Source organism: Ostrea edulis, chromosome 9 (genome assembly GCF_947568905.1).
Source record: "Ostrea edulis chromosome 9, xbOstEdul1.1, whole genome shotgun sequence".
In the NCBI taxonomy this organism is placed as follows: Eukaryota; Metazoa; Mollusca; class Bivalvia; order Ostreida; family Ostreidae; genus Ostrea; species Ostrea edulis.
This window is the reverse complement of record NC_079172.1, coordinates 69,496,211-69,517,181: the sequence shown is the minus strand read 5'-3', so window position 1 is coordinate 69,517,181 and position 20,971 is coordinate 69,496,211. Positions and strand designations below refer to the sequence as shown.

The 20,971-nt window shown below is 35.1% G+C and overlaps 1 protein-coding gene across 1 annotated transcript; it reads left to right on the top strand.

Moving 5' to 3' along the window:
• The first annotated feature begins 2,227 nt into the window (after positions 1-2,227).
• On the top strand, positions 2,228-20,922 carry LOC130050607 (uncharacterized). Its single transcript, XM_056150851.1, has 8 exons — positions 2,228-2,315; positions 4,680-4,838; positions 5,879-5,986; positions 8,479-8,583; positions 13,827-13,907; positions 16,883-16,990; positions 19,783-19,854; positions 20,666-20,922. Exons 1-8 carry the CDS (start codon positions 2,228-2,230, stop codon positions 20,920-20,922), a joined length of 978 nt encoding a protein of 325 aa, XP_056006826.1.
• The last annotated feature ends 49 nt before the right edge of the window (positions 20,923-20,971 follow it).

The following is a 20,971-nucleotide window of genomic DNA, read 5'->3' as shown; positions in this document are numbered from 1 at the left end:
GTTTTGTCTATTAACAATAATATCTTTCATTCATATGTCGATTCGATATATCCCTGTGACCTCGAACTAAAATACACCACAGAATCGTCCACTTCTGCATTATACTTAGATAAGGTTCCTCATTGACAATATCTTCGTGGTGTTTGGTGATCAGGTCTTCCAACAGTCTGTTGGAATTCCCATGGGCACGTCTTGTGCTCCTTTGTTAGCTGACCTGTTTCTATATATTCATATGAAACAGAATGTATTTAAAAACTTCTATGTGAGAAGAAAAAAACCCTATCGGTGACCTTCAATTCGACATTTCGATATATCGATGACGTTTTATCTATTAACAATATTAACTTTCATTCATATGTCGATTTGATATATCCCTGTGAGCTCGAAATAAAGGACACCACAGAGTCGTCCACTTCTGCCTCATACTTAGATATCTTATGGAAAGTAGACATTAACGGCAAACTGACAACTCAACTGTATGACAAACGGGATGATTTCAGCTTCTCCATCGTCAACTTCCCATACTTATGTAGCAATATTCCATTATTACCCGCATATGGTGTTTATATCTCTCAACTGATTCGATATGCAAGAGCTTGTTCTACGTATGGTCAGTTTTTGAAATCGAGGCAAGCTACTGACAAACAAGTTGATGGCAAAGGGGTTTCAACAGTTTCGATTGAAGTCAGCATTTTGCAAATTATATGGTCGTTATAACGATCTAGTTCGTCAATACAACCTATCGGCTTGAGCATCACTGAAGGTACATTATTTGTCGAAATGCGCATCTGTGCATTAAAATTGATACCGTACAAGTTTTACATTATGACCCCTGAGTCGAGACCTCTGCTGGTAAACTGTTAGTCCCCGAGGGTCTCTACAGCCCAGTAGCTAAGTACCTCGTTACTAGCTTGAAAATACGGATGTATATTCAATTGCTGGGATCAAATTTAGAAATTAATTTCAAAATGAAGGTTTATATTTCCATCATGCATAGCTCTGATCCTTGGACGAATTTGGCTCCAGTTTTTGGCACTCTAGTTTTCCTTTTAGTTCTTACAAGTTTATTGTTATTTCGAATTTCCTAACTTTCGGCTTGAGCATCACTGAAGAGACATTATTTGTCGAAATGCGCATCTGGTGCATCAAAATTGGTACCGTATAAGTTTTACATCATTGGGTCAAATGATGTCTCACGTGTTACATACCGATTGTTAAGTCGTTCTTGGCACACCGATTTTGACTACGGAATACTCCGTTTACCTTATCAGGATATAGGACTCACGACGGGTGTGACATATCGACAGGGGATGCTTACTCCTCCTAGGCACCTGATCCCATCTTTGATATATCCAGAAGTCCGTGTTTGCCCAAATATTTTTTTTTTGTATAGCTTATAGGAGTTATGAGATTGATCACTGTTCGTTATCTTTACTTTTCATAAATCAAACGTTAAGAGATATTGAATCAAGACCGTCTACTGACAAATACGTTGATGTTACAGTGATTACAACAGTTTCGTTTACAGTCAACATTTCGTAAATTCAATGGTCGTTATATTGATTTAAACCTATCATGGGGTCAAATGCTGTCTGACGTGTTTCATACCGGTTGTTAGACCGTTCTTGGTACACTGATTTTGACTACAGAATACTCCATTTACCTCATCAAGACATAAGGCTAACGGCGGGTATGACTGGTTGATAGGGGATGCTTACTCCTTGTAGGTACCGTATCCCCCTCTGGTGTGTCCACGTGTCCGTGTTTTTACTCTCCATTTTGTTTTCCTTGAAGGAGTTGTGAGATTGATCACTGTTCATTATCTTCATCTTTCATGTAAATTATTTTCCATTGTAAATTAAAAACTCCTTTCTGTAACTTCTAGGAATGTTACATGTACTCAGGGTTGATATTTGTTTTGTGAATATTTGTTGAGAAAGTTTCTGAATTTTGTTAATGATATAAAACAAGGTATGATCTTTAATCGTTTTTACACCACCACAAATCTGCAGCATCTTGAAATCATCATTTTAAAAAGAAATACTATAAAAACTTTTTTATTTTCAAAACTTTCAGAAATTGATAATATGAACATCCATACTCTGAGACTTGTATGGTTTTTTGTATTATATATACCCAAAGGAATGTAGAATCAGATGTCTTTAATATTTATATCATTGTCCACATTTCTTTGATATAACTTGGAAGTCATTATTTAACGGCAGAAATGAACTCGACAAATTCCACAGAAGAAGTTCCTTCTACCACTAACGACGTGGATCTGACCACGACAGATCTCACCACGGGAATTACGGGTATTGATTGACGAGTTTTCATATCTAGGTTACCTCAGCTGAAAGCTCAGATGAGTTTCTCTGATCAAAATCCGTCTTTCGTTTATCTGACCGCTGTATTTTTTCCACATTTTCAACTTTCCCCCAACTACAAACTTATTTTCAAAACATGGCTTCAAAGTAAGACCGGTTACTGTTTTTCCAATTGAGGGTTATAGCCATTTCCATGGAAGAGGATTGGGGAAATATGTAAACAGGAAGGAGAGTTTCAAAACTCATTTTAGAAAACTCATTCAATGTAGGATTATTTACAGCTATCATACGTACATGTAATAGGGTTTAGTCATTCTTAGACTGATCCAAAAATACGAAGTAATTTATCTCTTTTCCACTACATCATAGGATGCAAAAAAGTTTCAAGTTTTATCATGTGGGTTTTCAAATATAATTAATACACGAAGGCCCATGGTATTTCTTTACTTATCGCAGGATAATTCAATATAAAATTTCCGCTATTAAGATGAATATTGCAGTTTTCATCTTAACTTTGTCAAATACTAGGCCAAGTTTTCCTGATCAACATCTGAATGCCCGGTATCCGTTTCCGAAATGGTCATCTGTTGATTAAAGAGATATATACGACTACCTACTTCTGGTAGAATACGAATAGCTAATATCTGCACTTGTGAATTAATAAATAAGACTTTAAAACATTGAATTCAGACATGGAGAAGAAATACTGATCCTCATTTAATTGAAACGCGCACACAGTGAGATGATTTATGACGGATAAACTGGTTAGACACGTCGAAAGTTTGATAAATCGTCAAAATGATGAAGTCGACATGTCGACCATAATTGTAAATCGACAAAATGATGAAGTCGACATGTCGACCATACTTGTGGTTACATGTATATTCCTAGTATCAGTGTCGACATGTTAACCTAATCAGCATAGATATTTGTTATTTTATCTCCAGTATACTAATCAGTATAAATAGTTGTTCTTGTATCTCCAGTACACTAATCAGTATAGATATTTGTTATTTTATCTCCAGTATACTAATCAGTATAAAAAGTTGTTCTTTTATCTCCAGTATACTAATCAGTATATATATTTGTTATTTTATCTCCAGTATACTAATCAGTATAAATAGTTGTTCTTTTATCTCCAGTATACTAATCAGTATAGATATTTGTTCTTTTATCTCCAGTATACTAATCAGTATAGATAGTTGTTCTTTTATCTCCAGTATACTAATCAGTATAAATAGTTGTTCTTTTATCTCCAGTATTCTAATCAGTATAAATAGTTGTTCTTTTATCTCCAGTATACTAATCAGTATAAATAGTTGTTCTTTTATCTCCAGTATACTAATCAGTATAAATAGTTGTTCTTTTACCTCCAGCATACTAATCAGTATAAATAGTTGTTCTTTTATCTCCAGTATACTAATCAGTATAGATATTTGTTCTTTTATATTCAGTATACTAATCAGTATAGATAGTTGTTCTTTTATCTCCAGTATACTAATCAATGTAAATAGTTGTTCTTTTATCTCCAGTATACTAATCAGTATAGATATTTGTTCTTTTATCTCCAGTATACTTTCTTGCATGGAATTTGACGTCATTTAAATACATTTCCATTAAACTGCAGCAGGTTTGGCGTGAATTCATAAAGTGAATAGGTAGATAGGAACTATTTTCCGCTTACTTTAGTCAAACAGACTTGAATATTGTTTAGGAAAGAAAATATGGATTATTTGTATAACTTTTTTTGGATAAGAAAACAAGTTGGACAGTTGGTCAAATTATGGTCGTTATATTTGATCATTTAAATCATGTTTACATCGTGCATTTCACATCGAACTTGTAAAACTAAAGCTATTTTATAAACATTGATATGTGTCTCAGTTTGATGTGTAGTTATTTAAATCATTTCGATTTCAGATATCAAGCATGCATGTCGTGGCTCAAGTACGATATAAGAATGAAAATGAATCGCTCTTTCTGGGGCAGATGTAAATTGTTTTCCGTTGTAAATTGAAATTCCTTTAATTTGTTGTAATGTTACGTAGGATAGGTATTTGTTTTTGTGAATATTTTGCTTAGGCAATTCCTGTATTTTGTCATTAATACAAGACAATATATGTTGTTTTCATTTTTCAATTTTCAATCAACAATCTGATGTTGGTGTCTTGAAATAATTAAACGTTTAGTATCTTTAACACATCTAGAAATTGCCAAAGTAAACATGCATTCTCTAACTTGTATAATTTCTTTTCTATTTTTTTTCCATATCTCATTAGCCTTTGTAAAACAGAAATACAACTATCTGTAGAAATTACTACGTTAATTTTGCTCAATGAAATGTTGATTCAGATAATAAAAATATCAACATCACAGATATTGTCGTCCGAATTTCTTTGTTAAAACTTGGAAGTCATTATTCAACGGCAGGACTGAACTCGACAAATTCCACAGAGGACGTCCCATCTACCACTAACGACGTGGATCTGACCACGACAGATCTTACCACAGGTAATAATGCAATATCAAACATTGTTTTTCATCTCTAACTTAAGGTGGATCAATCCTCATGTGACTTATCAATATGAATGGTTAAAAGTGGAAAAACTGTATTAATTTTCACTCAATATAGTTTCATTTAATCAATAACCAAAGAAAAAGTGTATGTTGCCACCTTTTTAAAGATGTCAGACATACAAAAACAGATATATATATATATATATATATATATATATATATATATATATATATATATCAACATAAAAAAATCACACATTTTCGTTCAACAGAATAATGAAAATTAATAAAAACTTGCTGAAATGACAAATTTTAAATGTCAACAGTTTAAGAAAACTGCTAATTCATAGATATATAAAAATAAATTGTGGATATTAGGGAAATCATTGTGTCATAGACATGCAGTAGAGGAAATTCGAGCATAGGAGTTATTGCCCTTGACAACATTTTTAAAATTATAAATAATTGATTATCTATGGAAAATAAAAACTTTTTCAGTCTCAAAAGTTTACCTTTTTTTCTATTTTATTAAGTGAATGAAATTCCTCTGAGATATGTATTTCTATCATTCGCAAGATTTAATTAAATGAAGATTTTGCAAAACCCTATGACATCACATGAGGATCGATCAACCTTAACTTAGCTGTATGCTCGAATGTGTTTCTCTAATTAAAATCTACCTGTCGTATGTCTGATAACTGTATTCTTTTCACGTTTTCAACTTCTCCCCAATTACAAAATTATTTTCAGAAAATGGTTTCAGATTAACATCGGTTCAGGTTTTCCCAATTGAAGATCATATCCAGAAAATAACCAAATGTTTAGTATTTTTAAAACTTCGACAAATTGACAAAATGAACATGCATTCTCTGACATATATTATTTGTTTTATATCTTTTTCCGTATGTCAGTCGCATTTAGTGAAAGAAAGTCGACTATCTGTGAACATTAGTAAGTTAAATGTGCTCGAACTGTTCACTGAGATGTTGAGAATATCATTATCACTGATACTTTCGTCGAAATGTCTTTGTTAGAACTTGAAAGTCATTATTCAACGGCAGACATCAGCTCTACACAATCCACAGAAGATGTTCCATCTACCACTAGCGATGTAAATCTGACCACAACAGATCTGACCACAGGTAATGACGCAATTTAAGATATCTGTGCTTTTTCATTTCTAACTTACCTCAGCTGAAAGCTCGACTGAGTTCCTTTTTTCAAAATCCATATATCGCGTGTCTGTCAAACGAATTCGTTTCACAATTCTAACTTCTCCCGAAATCCAAAATCATTTTAAGAAATGGTTTAAAGTAACATCGGCTCAAGTTGAGGGCCATATCAATCTCCAAGGAAAGACAATTGTTGTAATATGCAAACAGAAAGGAGAGTAATATAAGTCTTTTTTTTTAAAAAAAACATTTCACTGGAAAGCCAAGTCTTTCAAATTTACAAATTTTATGTTGTAAAACCAAATTAGTCCACCTATGAGGTAACTTAGAAATTCAAAGTCAGAAAGAATAACAACAGACATACTACTCCTATACATTATACAGTGGTGAATTTGTACAAAGGGATTGTTTATCTGTACACGTGAACAGTGAAGCGTATTGTCCAAAGAAAACAACTAAGCTCCCCCCTATTTGTTGATTTTTAAAGTACATTTTTGGGTGAGATGAACAAACTAGCAATTGCTTTACCTTGGAAATGTCCAATACATTATATATGATATATTGAAAATGAAATAATAAAATGGTATGAATGTTTAAATCCCTGTAAAATAATTTTTACACTTTTGAATATTGCTCAGATTGAACACAAGCTAAAACACACGTATAATGTATCTTTACTTCCACATGATATTATTGTTAATTCGTAATCTAAATGTGTATAATCTTATGTAGCATCATTCACATTGATCATACGTAGTAGGGTTATATAATTCTTAGATTCATCCAAATATATGAATTAAAGCATCTCTGTTATCCCACACCATAGGGTAAAGAAAATTTCAAGTTTTATCGGGTGAGGTTTAAAATAGAATAAGTATATGGACGTCTATTGTGTAACTTTACTTATATCAGGACTATTATATATGAAACATCTGAATGAATGTAGCTTTTAACTTTTAAAGGTTCGGCTGAGTTTTTTATCAACATTTGAACGTCCAGCATCCGATTCCGAAATGTTCATCTCTCGATTAAAGAGATGGATACAACAACCTAGTTCCGGTAGAATACCACTAGCTAATCCTTCAATTTGATGGTCAATTGATATATGACTTTGAAACATTAAATGTAAACATCAGTGGCACTTGTGCTAATTTAATTGAAACGCGTACATGAAAGGTGACTTTAACGAACAGTGGTCAATCTCATAACTCCTATATGCAATACAAAAATTAGAGTTGGGGAAACACGGACCCCTGGACACACCAGAGGTGGGATCAGATGCCTAAGAGGAGTAATTATCCCCTGTCGACCAGTCACACCCGCCGTGAGCCCTATATCTTGATCAAGTAAACGGAGTTATCCGTAGTCAAAATCAGTGTTCCAAGAATGGCCTAACAGTCGGTATGAAACACATCCGACGTTGACCCAATGATAGGTTGTATTGGCAAAATAGATCGTTATACGGACCATAGAATTTGCGAAATGCTGACTTTCAACGAGACTGTTGGAACCCCTGCACCATCAACTTGTTTGTCAGTACAGAGAAATTTATTGTTAGTAAATGGGTTTGACATGTCAGTTTGATAAGTCGACAAAATGATTAAGTCGACCTGTTAAACTTAATTTAGGTTATATTCCTTGTATCAGAGTCGACCTGTCAAAGCAATGAGTAGATAGTTCATTTATCGTGAGTGAACTATTTCATGGAGTCTGGATGTTCTGTAAATACATATACAGAAAGTCATTTTCAAATAACCGTGCTGCTCTTTTAGCTTCATTGATTAGATAAGAAGCTGAAAATCACTTCTACCAATACTCTACCTGACCCCAAATGAAAAAATTAAGAAGGAAAATATCAAAACTTTTTATAACTTAAATGCGAAGGGAAAAATAAGTTGGCTATCTGTTCAGATCTTTAGAACGTGTCTTGGTCGTTATAGTCCATTTAATCACGTGTCCATCGAGCATTTCTCATCGAAATAAAGCAACATTATAAACATTCATAAACGATATATCGTATTTAAGATGTGCATTTATCATTCAAATATCAATACCGAACATGCATATCCTGGAATTAAAACGAGATAGCAATGAAAATAATTTGCTGTTTATGGCGTAAAATCAAATGTAGTCAGAGGTAAATTGTTTTCCATCGTGAATCTGAAAAACAATTCTGTGACTTGCAGAAATATTACGTTGGGTAGATAGTATACGTGTTAATGTTTTCCTTGGAAAATGTGTGTATCTTGTTATCTCTCAATCTGCTGATAATGTCTTGAAATAATCAAATGTTTATTATTTCTAAAACATAAACTTGCATCGTTTTCTATCGTTTTCTATACTTCGTTTGCATGATTCGTCTGAGTACAGAAAGTAGTAAAATAATTTTCCTTCAAAAATGTTGAATCAGATGTTCAATATACCAATATCACATAGTTTTGTCCAAATGATGTCTTTGTTAGAACTTGGAAGTCATTATTCAACGGCAGAAATCAGCTCTACACAATCCACAGAAGATGTTCCATCTACCACTGGCAACATGAATCTGACAACAGATCTTACCACAGGTAATGACGCACTGTAGAACATTGCTGCTGTCTTTATTTCTGCTTCTTCCCAGCTGGAAGGTTGAATGACATTCGTTAATTCAAATTCGTTTCTCGTGTGTCTGACAGCTGTATTCTTTTCACATTTTCAACTTTCCGTGTTGGTTAACTCTCTATTTTGTGTTCCTGATAGAACTTATGAGATTGAAAATACAACCTATTCTTGGTTCAAATGCTATGTGATGTGTTTCATACGGATTGTTATGCCGTTCTTGGCATACTAATTTTGATTTCGAATTACTCCGTTTACTTGATCAAGACATAGGGCTTACAGCGTCCGTGACCTATCAACGGGGGATGTTAACTCCTCCTAGGCATTTGATCCCTCTTCTGGAATATCAAGGGGTCAGTATTTCCCCCTATTTTATATTCCTTATAGGAGTGGTGATATTGATCACTACTCGTTATATTAATCTTTCATATAAATTATCTGCTATTAAATAAAATCTTTTCATCACAGCAACTTTTAGCTAAAAAAAAGTCAAAGGCTCAGCTGCGATTTTCTGATCAACGTTTGAACGTTCGTCAATTGATTCGGGAGTACACATCGAAAAGGTGAAGATAACAACAGTAATCAATCTCATAACTCCTACAAGTAATACAAAATAGACAGTTTGGCAAACACGGACTCCAGGACACATCGGAGGTGGGATCGGGAGCCTAGGAGGAGTAATCTGAGGGACACCAACCGATATGTTGAAGCCATCTCTCACATCTATCAATTAAATATATGTAGAAGTATATGACTACCTACTTCCGGTTGAATACCAATGGCTAATAATAATACTTTAAAACACCGAATATAGACATCAATGAGAGATACTGATGTTCATTTAATTGAAATGCGTACATTCTGAGAGAATTAAAGATATGTAAATAAGTTTGACATGTTAACGGTTTCACAGGTCTATGAAATGATTAAATTGACCTGTCGACCTTAATTGAGGCTATGTTTATCTTGAGTACAGTATTTCATGGAATGTGGTGGTCTTTACGCACATATGTAGAAATTCGTTTCTAAACAGCATTTCTGTGTTTTTGTTTTGTTTTGGTATGGCTTCATGAAATGAATACGTAGATGGTAGCTACTTACCTTTACATGTATCCGCATACTGTAGCTGAGCCGAAAACGTTAAAGGAAGAAAAAAAATCATTTCTATAACTTTAATGGGATGGAAAAAGAAGTTGGACATTTGGCCAAATTTTGGTCGCTATATTTGATTTCATCACGTGTCTATCATGCTTTGCACATCAAACTTTTAGAACTAAACCCACGTTAAAAATATTTACATTGGTTCCACATTTTAAAGCGATATCGCATATATCAAATATTCAGTTATGATTGAAATGAAAGGTGAAGATACGGACAGTGATCAATTTCCTAACAAAATTATCTGAGATATATAGAATATCACACTCTAATGTTGATCTCGGACCTGGGATTGGCCCCGAGAGTTGATCTCGGCCCGAGCCCGTAGGGCGAGGGCCGATATCACTCGAGGGGCAATCCCAGGTCGGAGATCAACATTAGAGTGTGATATTGTTTATATCATATACCTAAAACACAACAAGTTGATAAACATTTTTAAAAAGAATTGGGGTGGGGGTTGGTTATTGACCCAAACATAAATACATGGTATACTGTACAACGATATTTGACTATTTCATTCCTTCAGTGAGTTTACTTTAATGGTTATGTTTCCAGTACTATTGGCATTGTGAAACATGCTAAAGTCTGGGTTTTGTAGCTTTATTCCATTGCTGGTCACGATAATTGGATGATTAACTATGGACATCCCCTCATGTGGTCTAGAATTAACTGAACTGTTTGGATGAGAAACTCGTCATATCTATCGCTGTGTTGTTCATGTACATGTATATTCTTTTAAGCAGCTCTTAGGGGCTTGTTAATTGATACTAAAATTGGAAATAAGTGAATTATTTTTATTTATTTTTTCGGATTTACCAAACTCGCCCGTTTTCAATATTTCATGTAATTTGTAAGAGTTGTAGAACTTTGTTTACGTGGCGTCATCGTATGAACGGGAATGTTTACAGATCTGATGCTGCTATTTCTTTGCTTAGGGAATTTTACATTATACTGAAGTAAGTTTTTTTTTTTTTTTACCGTTTCCCATCTGTTTAGCATCTATAAATCGTTGAAAAACATCGGAAGATAATGGTTCTGCCTCTCTCGTTTTATTGCCAGGTCCTCGGGATTTTAGATTTCAGAAATCGTTTTAAACTTTAAAGCAGTTTTCTACATCAAAATTGCCGTAAATTAACATTTTATCTCCATTAGGACCGGGAATTTCTGAAAATGCTACAGTATCACCCTCCATAATCCTCCTACTGTTTTCTGTCGCCTAGAACGTTGATTGCTTTTAAATGAAGTTAAACGTGTTATTGTTCTAAATAAACAATTGTTACTTGGGTTACCCCCCTTTGCTTAGATACTCGCTACAATTTAGCGCCGTTTTTGAAAACGTTTTTATTTAATTTTTCTGCTTAAATTTAAATTTTGTCGTGGAAGAAAGTATTATATTTGAAAAAAATTGTGTCTAACATCATTTTTTCATGTAGTTATGTTAGATTTCAAAAGATTAAAGAAGAAATAGCCATTTGAAATTTGAGGGCGAGACAGCCCCTTGACAACGGGCCGAGACAGAGATATCTCGGCCCTTAGGGCGAGACAGCCCTTCCTACTTACAGCTGTCTCACCCTAGCCAAGATAGGTGTATCAGGGCTGATACACTACTAGGTATATGAGATATTAATCATGTATGTCGTGGCCTGAGCATGACATATTAATAAACATCAATCACTTTTTAAGGCGCCAAATACATCTAAATCAATCTAAATTGGTCTCCAGAATTGTCAATTGTAAACAGAAAAATCGTTTCTGTATTTTGTACTAATGTTACGTAGGGTTAGGTAAATATATTTGTTTTTGTGAAAACTTTGCTTAGAAAATATCTGTATTTTATCAATATCAGAGAAGATATTATCTTTAAAGACCCAACTTTAAGTTAACGCCCCCAAATTTTACCTGTGTTGCGATCAATGATAAGCCGCTGGTCAATCAAACTTTTAACAATAGAGCTGAGGTTGATTGACGTTTGCAGAGACCGTGGTCTACAGCTACATGAGAAAGATGTTTTGATAACAATCATGGCTAATGCTGACCGGCAGTCTTCAGATCTCGAGTAAAGCCCCAGTATACCTGAGTTTTGATAGCATTGACTCGCACCTAGAATATTTTAATTTCTAACGTCCCCTATACAATGCAATTTATCATCGTATTTTCTCTCTCCATCTTTATACATGTATTATAGATTAAACAATCAGAAATCAAACAATAATAATAAAAAAAAAAACAACCAAACAAACATAAGTTATTGGAATATTTTCTATTAATGATTTATTGTGGCTTTATATTTATTAAAACATGAACAATTCCTTATTGGCGCAGCACATCAACATGTATAATGGTTATATTGCCCATGCGTAAAACTGTTACAGTAGTTTTAAAAATGCTTCTGTTTGAGATACCACATGGATCATAAATTACACAATCAGAAATCAAACAACAGTAAAAAAGCATAAATAAGTTATTGAGATATTTCTGTTTATAATTTATCACGGCTTTATATTTAGAGAGAGAGAGAGAGAGTTACTGAGATATTTCTATTTATAATTTATCACGGCTTTATATTTATAGAGAGAGAGAGAGAGAGAGAGAGAGAGAGAGAGAGAGAGAGAGAGAGAGTTAGTTATTGAGATATTTCTATTTATAATTTATCAGGTTTTATATTTATAAAGATAAAGAGAGAGAGAGAGAGTTATTGAGCTATTTATAATTTATCACGGTTTTATGTTTATAAAGAGAGAGAGAGAGATGTGTAAAACTGTAGCAATAATATAAATGAAATAATATGGCATGGCAATAGTGTTGCATACGTATGACAATAATTAATCATTTAGTCAATGATTGATAGTAAGGGAGATAGAGAGAAAGGGGGGGGGGTAGACTAGCTATGTGTCAGCTTCTGTTTGGTATACCATCGTTACACAAACACTACGTCCACAGAAACCCTAAAGAGAGAGAGAGAGGAGGGGGTGTAGACTTCGTGTCAGCTTCTGTTTGGGATGCCATCGTTACACAAACACTACGTCCAAAGAAACCCGAGAGAGCGAGAGAGAGAGAGAGAGAGAAAGAGAGAAGAGAGAGAGAGAGAGAGAGAGAGAGAGAGAGAGAGAGAGAGAGAGAGAGAGAGGAAGGGAAGGGGGGGAGACTTCGTGTCAGCTTCTGTTTGGGATATCACCATTACGCAAACACTACAGCTACAGAAACCCTACAGACGGCCCATATCGAGGGGTATCTTGACCATTCTTCATTTGGTTGTACATGTACACAGATCTACTTGGATTTATTCATTCTCTCGAAACATGGATATTTTACCTACTACACCCACGACACCGCGAACTCCCGGGACACCAGGAAGTGCCTGAAAACGCCGGGTAATATTATATTTCGGAAATTATTTATATACGATATATATAACAATTTAATTCGAAGTTTTAAAAAGCAAAGGTTTAGAAATGGGCTAAACCTGTCATTTGCAATACATAAATATGACCAAGTTTGAAGGTTTACGGGAAATAGAAATGCGGTATGCATGTAGGTAGAAATTTTAATTTTTTTGTTGTTGCACAAATCAAGACACTAAGCATAATTTGTAATAACCTGAGAAATTTCCTGTGTATATCATAAAAATATACACAACAACCGATCTCTTAGCCAGATAAATTCCAGGTAAATAACATTAACCATGGATAAGCTCCGCCCACATTCAGTCATCCGTGGAGCAACCGTACGGTGTTTTTTTTTTGGGGGGGGGGTCTTTAATCATTTATATACCACTATCAATCTGTTGATGGCGTCTTGAAATAATCATATGTTTAGTATCTTTAAAACTTTCAGAAATTGAAAAACTGAACATGCATTTTCTGTGTTTCATGATCTGTTTTCTATTTATTTTTCTTTATCTCATTCGCATTTGGTAAAACATACGATTATCTGTAGAAATTATTCTGTTAATTTTGCATAACGCGATATGTAATAAGATTTTTAAAATATCTATATCACTGATATTTCCGTCCAAATATCTCTGAATTAGATCTTGGAAGTCAATTTTTAACAGGAGAAATGAACTCAAATTCCACAGAAGACCTTCCTTCTACCACTAAGGACGTGGATCCAACCACGATAGATCTTACCACAGGTAATAATGTAATCTAAGATATTTCCTTTTAAGTTTACCTCAGTTGAAAGCTCCAGTGAGTTTCTCTGCTAAAACTTTTTCTATCCTGTCTGTCAAGGGTACATTTTCAGATGTTTGCTAGCCAGTTAGAAATAAAAGCGACAATTGTTTTTTATCATTGATAAAAACATAATTGATAGCAGGTAATATTGGACAGAAAAAATCCTAATGAGTGTTAAGAAAATCCCAAGGATTTTGACATCATTGATAAAAAAAATTATTAATACCAGTATTTTTTGGACAAAAGAAATTCCTATGAAACAATTTATTGTAAATAATACCTCAAAGTAGTATAGATTAAAGTTTTTCTAATTGAGGATCATATCAATTTTCAAGGAAAGACAGTTGGGGAATTATGGACACAGACAGTAGAGTTTCAAAGCTCATTTTTATGCCCCCGCCACAAAGTGGTCGGGGTATATAGCTTTACCTCTGTCCGTCCTTCTGTCCTTGCGCGACACCCAGTTTTCCAGATTTATATCTAAATCTCTTAAGGTATTGAATTGAATGTTTGTATGCAGGTGTATATTGATACGTTACATATCGAGTTCGAGTATTGCTTCAGTTCGTTGATTTTTGATGGAACTGTGTCCCCTTAACGTTGAAAAATTAGTGTTATAATTAGTTTTCCGGACTTTTTTCTAAACGCATTGGAATATTGAACTGGTTGTTTGTATACAGATATATTTTGATGAGTTACAAATCGATTTTGAGTTTTGTTCCAGTTCGTTGATTTATGATGGAGTTATATTTGTTTTATGGCTGTTGAAACATGCAAAGGATTGTTGCTGAGTTCTTCATTGTACTAATTGTGTGTAACATACAATCTGAATACCACATTCAACGATATACTTCGGTGGATTTCCTACATTTGATTTTACTGCAGGCGGAGGCATTTAGTTTGTGCTGACACGTTTAGTTTTTACAAACCTATTTACAGAAAAACCCAAATCTGGTATAGAAACATCTGCATTGTGTTGTAAAAACCAAGTTAATCAAACCATGCAACCCACATAAGAGTGGAATCACATACCACCTTTGCAGTAATCAAAATTAGGAATTTAAAATTAGAGTTACAAGAGACATACGACTTATTAATGTATATACATTGGTGAATTTGTACAACGGAATAGCTTGTGTGTACATTCAAAAAGTGAAACGGATTTTCCAAAAAGACAAATGAAAAGTGAAGATAATGAACAGTGATCAATCTCACAACTATACAATACAAATTAGAAAGTTGGGCAAACACAGACCCCTGGATATACCAGAGGTGGGGACGGGTGCCTAGGAGTAAGCATCCCTTTCCTCCTATTTGCTTATTTTCTTAATGTGCGATATTTTTCAGTTAAACAAACGACGAATAGATTGAATTCCGAAATGTCAAACATATGACATTTGATAAATTGCAAAACAAAGTAAGAAATTGGTGTGGATGTTTCGATCACTGTATACTAATGTTTTACGCTTTTGAATCAGATTGAAAACACGTCTCATTATACATTCATAAACTGTTGGTAACACTTATTTGAGTCTACTATTATTTACATTTATGATAGGTAGTAGGGTTACATAATTCCAAGATCGATCTAAACATACCCAGTATTTCATCACTATACGATAGGATACAAAGTTTAGAAGTCCAATGTCTAGCGTTATTTATATCAGGACTATTAAATATGAAATATTTGTTATTGAAATAAATGTTCTTTCTCACACCAGCTTTCAGCTCAAGCAAATCATAACGTCAGCTTCATTTTTGTGACCAACATTTTAACGTCCGGTATGCGATTCCGGCATGGTTATCTGTCTATTAATGAATGGATACCATGAATACCGGTCAACAGGGGATGCTTACTCCTCCTAGGCACCTGATCCTACCTCTGGTGTATCCAGGGGTCCGTGTTTGCCCAATTATTTATTTTGTATTGCTTATAGGAGTTATGAGATTGATCACTGTTCGTTATCTTCACCTTTATAGGAGTTATGACATTGATCACTGTTCTTTATCTTCACCTTTATAGGAGTTATGAGGGTCAACAGGGGATGCTTACTCCTCCTAGACACCTGATCGCACCTCTGGTGTGTCCAGGGGTCCGTGTTTGCCCAACTCTCTAATTTGTATTGCTTGTAGGAGTTATGAGATTGATCACTGTTCGTTATCTTCACCTTGCATTGATCACTGTTCGGTATCTTCACCTTTATAGGAGTTATGAGATTGATCACTGTTCGGTATCTTCACCTTTATAGGAGTTATGAGATTGATCACTGTTCGGTATCTTCACCTTTATAGGAGTTATGAGATTGATCACTCTTCGTTATCTTCACCTTTATAGGAGTTATGAGATTGATCACTGTCCGTTATCTTCACCTTGCGTACGTCTACCTATACACTGCAGATTACCTAATTCTTCCACAATAAATACATCAGACATTAAACCATTGAATACAGACATCAGTGAGGGATACTGATGCTCATTAATTTGAAATGTGGGAATACTAAGAGAACGTGTGATGAATAAACGGGTTTGACACGTCATCAATTTGATAAGCCAATTAAATGAATACGTTGATCTGTCACCGTTAATTATGATTATATTCCTTGTATCAAGGTCGAACTGTCAAAGCAATCAGAAGTGTGTTTTTTTTATTATCTTTAACACTGGACTATTTCATCAAATCTGATGCTCTTGTAAATACACATTCAGAAAACTGCACTATTGTTCTTGGTTTTCTTGGGGGGGGGGGTGTTTGTTTTTTGAACTAATGTTTTAGGAGTAAATAGGTACCTATGAACTATTTTCCGCTTACTCTAGCTGAACCGATTGGAATATTGTCTAGGAAAGAAATCAGGAACTTAACTGGTCAACGAAATGTTGAATAAGATATTTGAAATATCATTATCACTGATACCTTTGTCCAAATGTCTTTGTTAGAACTTGGAAGTCTTTATTCAACGGCAAAAATGAGCTCGACGAATTCGATAGAAGACGTTCCTTCTACCACTAATGACGTGGATCTGACCACAACAGATCTGACCACAGGTAATTATACAATTCAAGAGATTTCCGCTTTTATACGTCCGTCTTTAGATGTGACGAATGATGGTATGGTGTTGTCTGTATGTCCATTCGTTTAAGGTTGTCTATTTCCATTTCGCTGTAACCAATCAAGAAGAAACTTGATCCTGTTGAAATTTTGATCCATTTTGATCTTCCTTGCAGTTGTTGTGCTCCTTCATTCAAAATGAACTAATGAAGGGCCCATAATTTGTCTGTCTAACTCCTTCGTCCATTGTCAAGTGAAGATCGTCCTATTCTACACGGTGTTTGTATGTGTATTGAATATGTGCATTTGTCAAGTATTTTGGTTTTCGTCAATATTTGAAATTGTTAAACTTTTGAGGAAATATTACAATGTGAGTACATGGTTTATCCGACTAACTCCTTTGGCATTTTTCAAGCTAAAGCCTTTCTAAACAACTTGAAGATGTGCATGCATATTGCAAGGATTTTTCAACAATTTCATAAGTTTCTTTGATTGTTTACTGAGTTAGAACCTTATATCCATATGACGCAAAAGAAAAAGAAAACGGGATGCTTACTCCTCCTAGGCACCTGATCCAACCTCTGGTGTATCTAGGGGCTCGTGTTTGCCCAACTCTCTATTTTGTATTGCTTATAGTAGTTATGATATTGATCACTTTTCGTTATCTTCACCTTTCATGTCATAAGGTATGATCGTTGATGCTTCCCCAAGTAAAGTTCTGCAAGTCATGACTCTACATCAGGTTGTGACGGACGTATTATGTACTGTTTCCGGTACTTTTGTTAATTTAAGCTTACCCCACATGAAAGCGCGAGTGAGTTTCTCTGACCAAAATCCATCTGTATTGTGATACCGTTTTATACAGAAGGATTCAAATTTTATTATGTGGGCTTCAGATCAAATTAATCTAGGAAGGCCCATTGCAATGCCTCCTTTATATCAGGGCCATTTGATATGAAATATTTGCTATTGAATTAAAAATACATTAATCACAGCAGCCTTTTGCTCAAGTAAATCAAAGAAACAACTGGTTTTTTTCTGATCAACCTTTGAACGTTCAAAGGCCACCAGCTTGAAACGCCATCAGGTTTAACCTGTGCTTAGGGCATGGGACCGTAGCAGTGAGGGTTTTTAATGTACCAACGCATGCCGCTACACAGGAACTCTGTTTTGAAGGTCATATTCACAAAACCCATAATTCTCACGTCTAAACACTGGGCGTTTAGCGAAGAAGAACACATTTCCTTTACGCCACCATAACATGATCGAGGATTGAACTCACTACCTCCTGGTTACGAAGGGAACACTCCACTACTAAGCTATCGCGAATCGATGATAATCTAAAATGAATTCTATACAGAGATCAATCAGAGATAATACAGCTCATGAAATTGAAATGCGTACTTACAGGGAGGATTTACAGGAAGTCAGCAGTTTCATAATATTTTCATATGTCGGCTAAGTCAGCAGTTTGATAGGTCCGTAGTTTAATAGTTTGATGTGTCGGCTAACTCAGTAGTTTGATAATTGTTTGATGTGTCGGCTAACTCAGCAGTTTGATAATTGTTTGATGTGTCGGCTAAATTGGTAGTTTGATAATTGTTTGATATGTCGGCTACATCTATTAACAATGATAGCTTTCATTCATATGTCGATTTGATATATCCCTGTGAGCTCGAAATAAAGGATACCACAGAGTCCTCCACTTCTTCTTCATACTTAGATATTTTATTGAAAGTAGACATTAACGGCAAACTGACAACTCAACTGTATGACAAACGGGATGATTTCAGCTTCTCCATCGTCAACTTTCCACATTTATGTAGTAATATTCCATTATCACCTGCATATGGTGTTATATATCTCAACTGATTCGATATGCAAGAGCTTGTTCTGGGTATAGTCAATTTTTAAATCGAGGTAAGCTACTGACAAACAAGTTGATGGTACAGGGATTTCAACAGTCTCGATTGAAGTCAGCATTTCGCAAATTCTATGGTCGTTATAACGATCTAGTTCGTCAATACAACCTCGCATTGGGTCAAATACTGTCTGACGTGTTTCATACCGATTGTTAAGCCGTTCTTGGCACACAGATCTGATTGCAGATAACTCCGTTTACCTGATCAGGATATGGGGCTCACGGCGGGTGTGACCGGTCAACAGGGGATGCTTACTCCTCCTAGGCACCTGATCCCACCTCTGGTGTGTCCAGGGGTCCGTGTTTGCCCAACTATCTATTTTGTATTGCTTGTAGGAGTTATGAGATTGATCACTGTTCGTTATCTTCACCTTGCATCGACAGTTCGATAAGTAAAGACAAACAGTGATCAATCTCATAACTTCCATAAGAAATACAAAATAGACAGTCAAGCAAATACTGACCCCTGGATATAGCAGAGGCGGGATCCCTACTCCTCATAGACACCTGATCCCATCTCTGGTATATCCAGCGGTGCCTGTTGTTGTCTTCGATATATTTATAAATTGTATTGTCATCCTTTCTAATGAATGCACTGTAATTGTGAACAATAAGCGTATGAATCATGACAGATATAGTCTGTCCATATTCTGATAGAAATGAAAATAGAATGTAAATATATAGAAATATTTTTACGCGAGGCGTTAAACATCGAAGTACATACCCTAATTTACATGGTTTATTATCAATGAAATCTATCTATGAAATATCCCCCATATACACGTATTAGTAAGATACAATATGCTAAAGTAAATATTGAATCTGGTATAGATATTGTCCTCTCACATTTCTGTTATCATTCTTTAGTAACAGGACTGAATTCCAGTGAGAACACCTCCACAGCCTACACAGACGTGACCACAGCGGCCCCTCCCACAGGTAACATAATATTTACAGGTATCATCCCCGACACAGGTAACACACAATGCATAATCCCTCCCAGAGGTAATACCAAATTCACACGCATCATCCCTTCACAGGTAACACCAAATTAATAGATATCATCACTCCCACGGGTAACACCAAATTGACTGTTAGATGTATCATCCATCCCACATGTAACACAAAATTCACACGTATCATCCCTCACACAGGTAACACCAAATTCATAGGCACCATTCCTCAACAAATCTATTTGAGCATATATATTGAATTGTGCTATGGACTCTCTCTCTTTCTCTCTCTCTCTCTCTCTCTCTCTCTCTCTCTCTCTCTCTCTCTCTCTCTCTCTCTCTCTCTCTCTCTCTCTCTCTCTCATTAATTAATGGCAAACTTTAGCAAGGTTTACGGAAACAAAATACAATATGCTAAAAAGAAATGTTGAATCTGATATCGATACTATTTATACCGCTGGCCTGTTCTCACGTATTTCTTACATCATTATTTACCGACAGGACTGAATTCCAGTCAGGATAATTCAGGAGACTGTTCTATCAATAAACTGGCATGGCACCCATTTGTAATTTCATTCATAATGAGTGCTTACAATATGCATTCCTTAATTGCTTTCAGAGAGTAGTGAGCGTTAGTTGACTACTAAGTGAACCGCGTCACCTTGCTCTGTGATAATCTATCAGCAGAGACGTGTATTGTTACTAATTAAAATTACATATTTCAAAATAAAACAACATACCATGCACTATTTCGGTTGTTTACCTACAAATGTATTTCGAATGCACACGTCTTTCAGTGAATTGTACAAGTATAGCTGTCAACGTTCAACACGTGACCCCACTAGATGATTCCTATCTCTACATCGGCTCCACGGCCACAGTCAGGGTATCTGTAATCATTCCTGTGGGATTTATTGAAATGCTGAGAATCACCCTCATCCACGATGGGGAGAATATTGACTTCAATACAAGGCAGACATATCATTTTGGCGAAATGAATTACACGTATTCCCCACTCATATGGAAAAGACATGACAAAGTGAGTATTACGTAACAATTGTCGAATGATTTCAGCATATATCCTTTCATAACACTCAGTTGAT

Coding starts and splice junctions, on each gene's coding strand:
- LOC130050607 (XM_056150851.1), top strand. CDS start 2,228: ATGAACTCGACAAATTCCACAGAAGAAGTTCCTTCTACCACTAACGAC. Junction 5,987..8,478: donor CACAACAGATCTGACCACAG/GTAATGACGCAA, acceptor TGTCTTTGTTAG/AACTTGGAAGTCATTATTCA. Junction 16,991..19,782: donor CACAACAGATCTGACCACAG/GTAATTATACAA, acceptor ATCATTCTTTAG/TAACAGGACTGAATTCCAGT.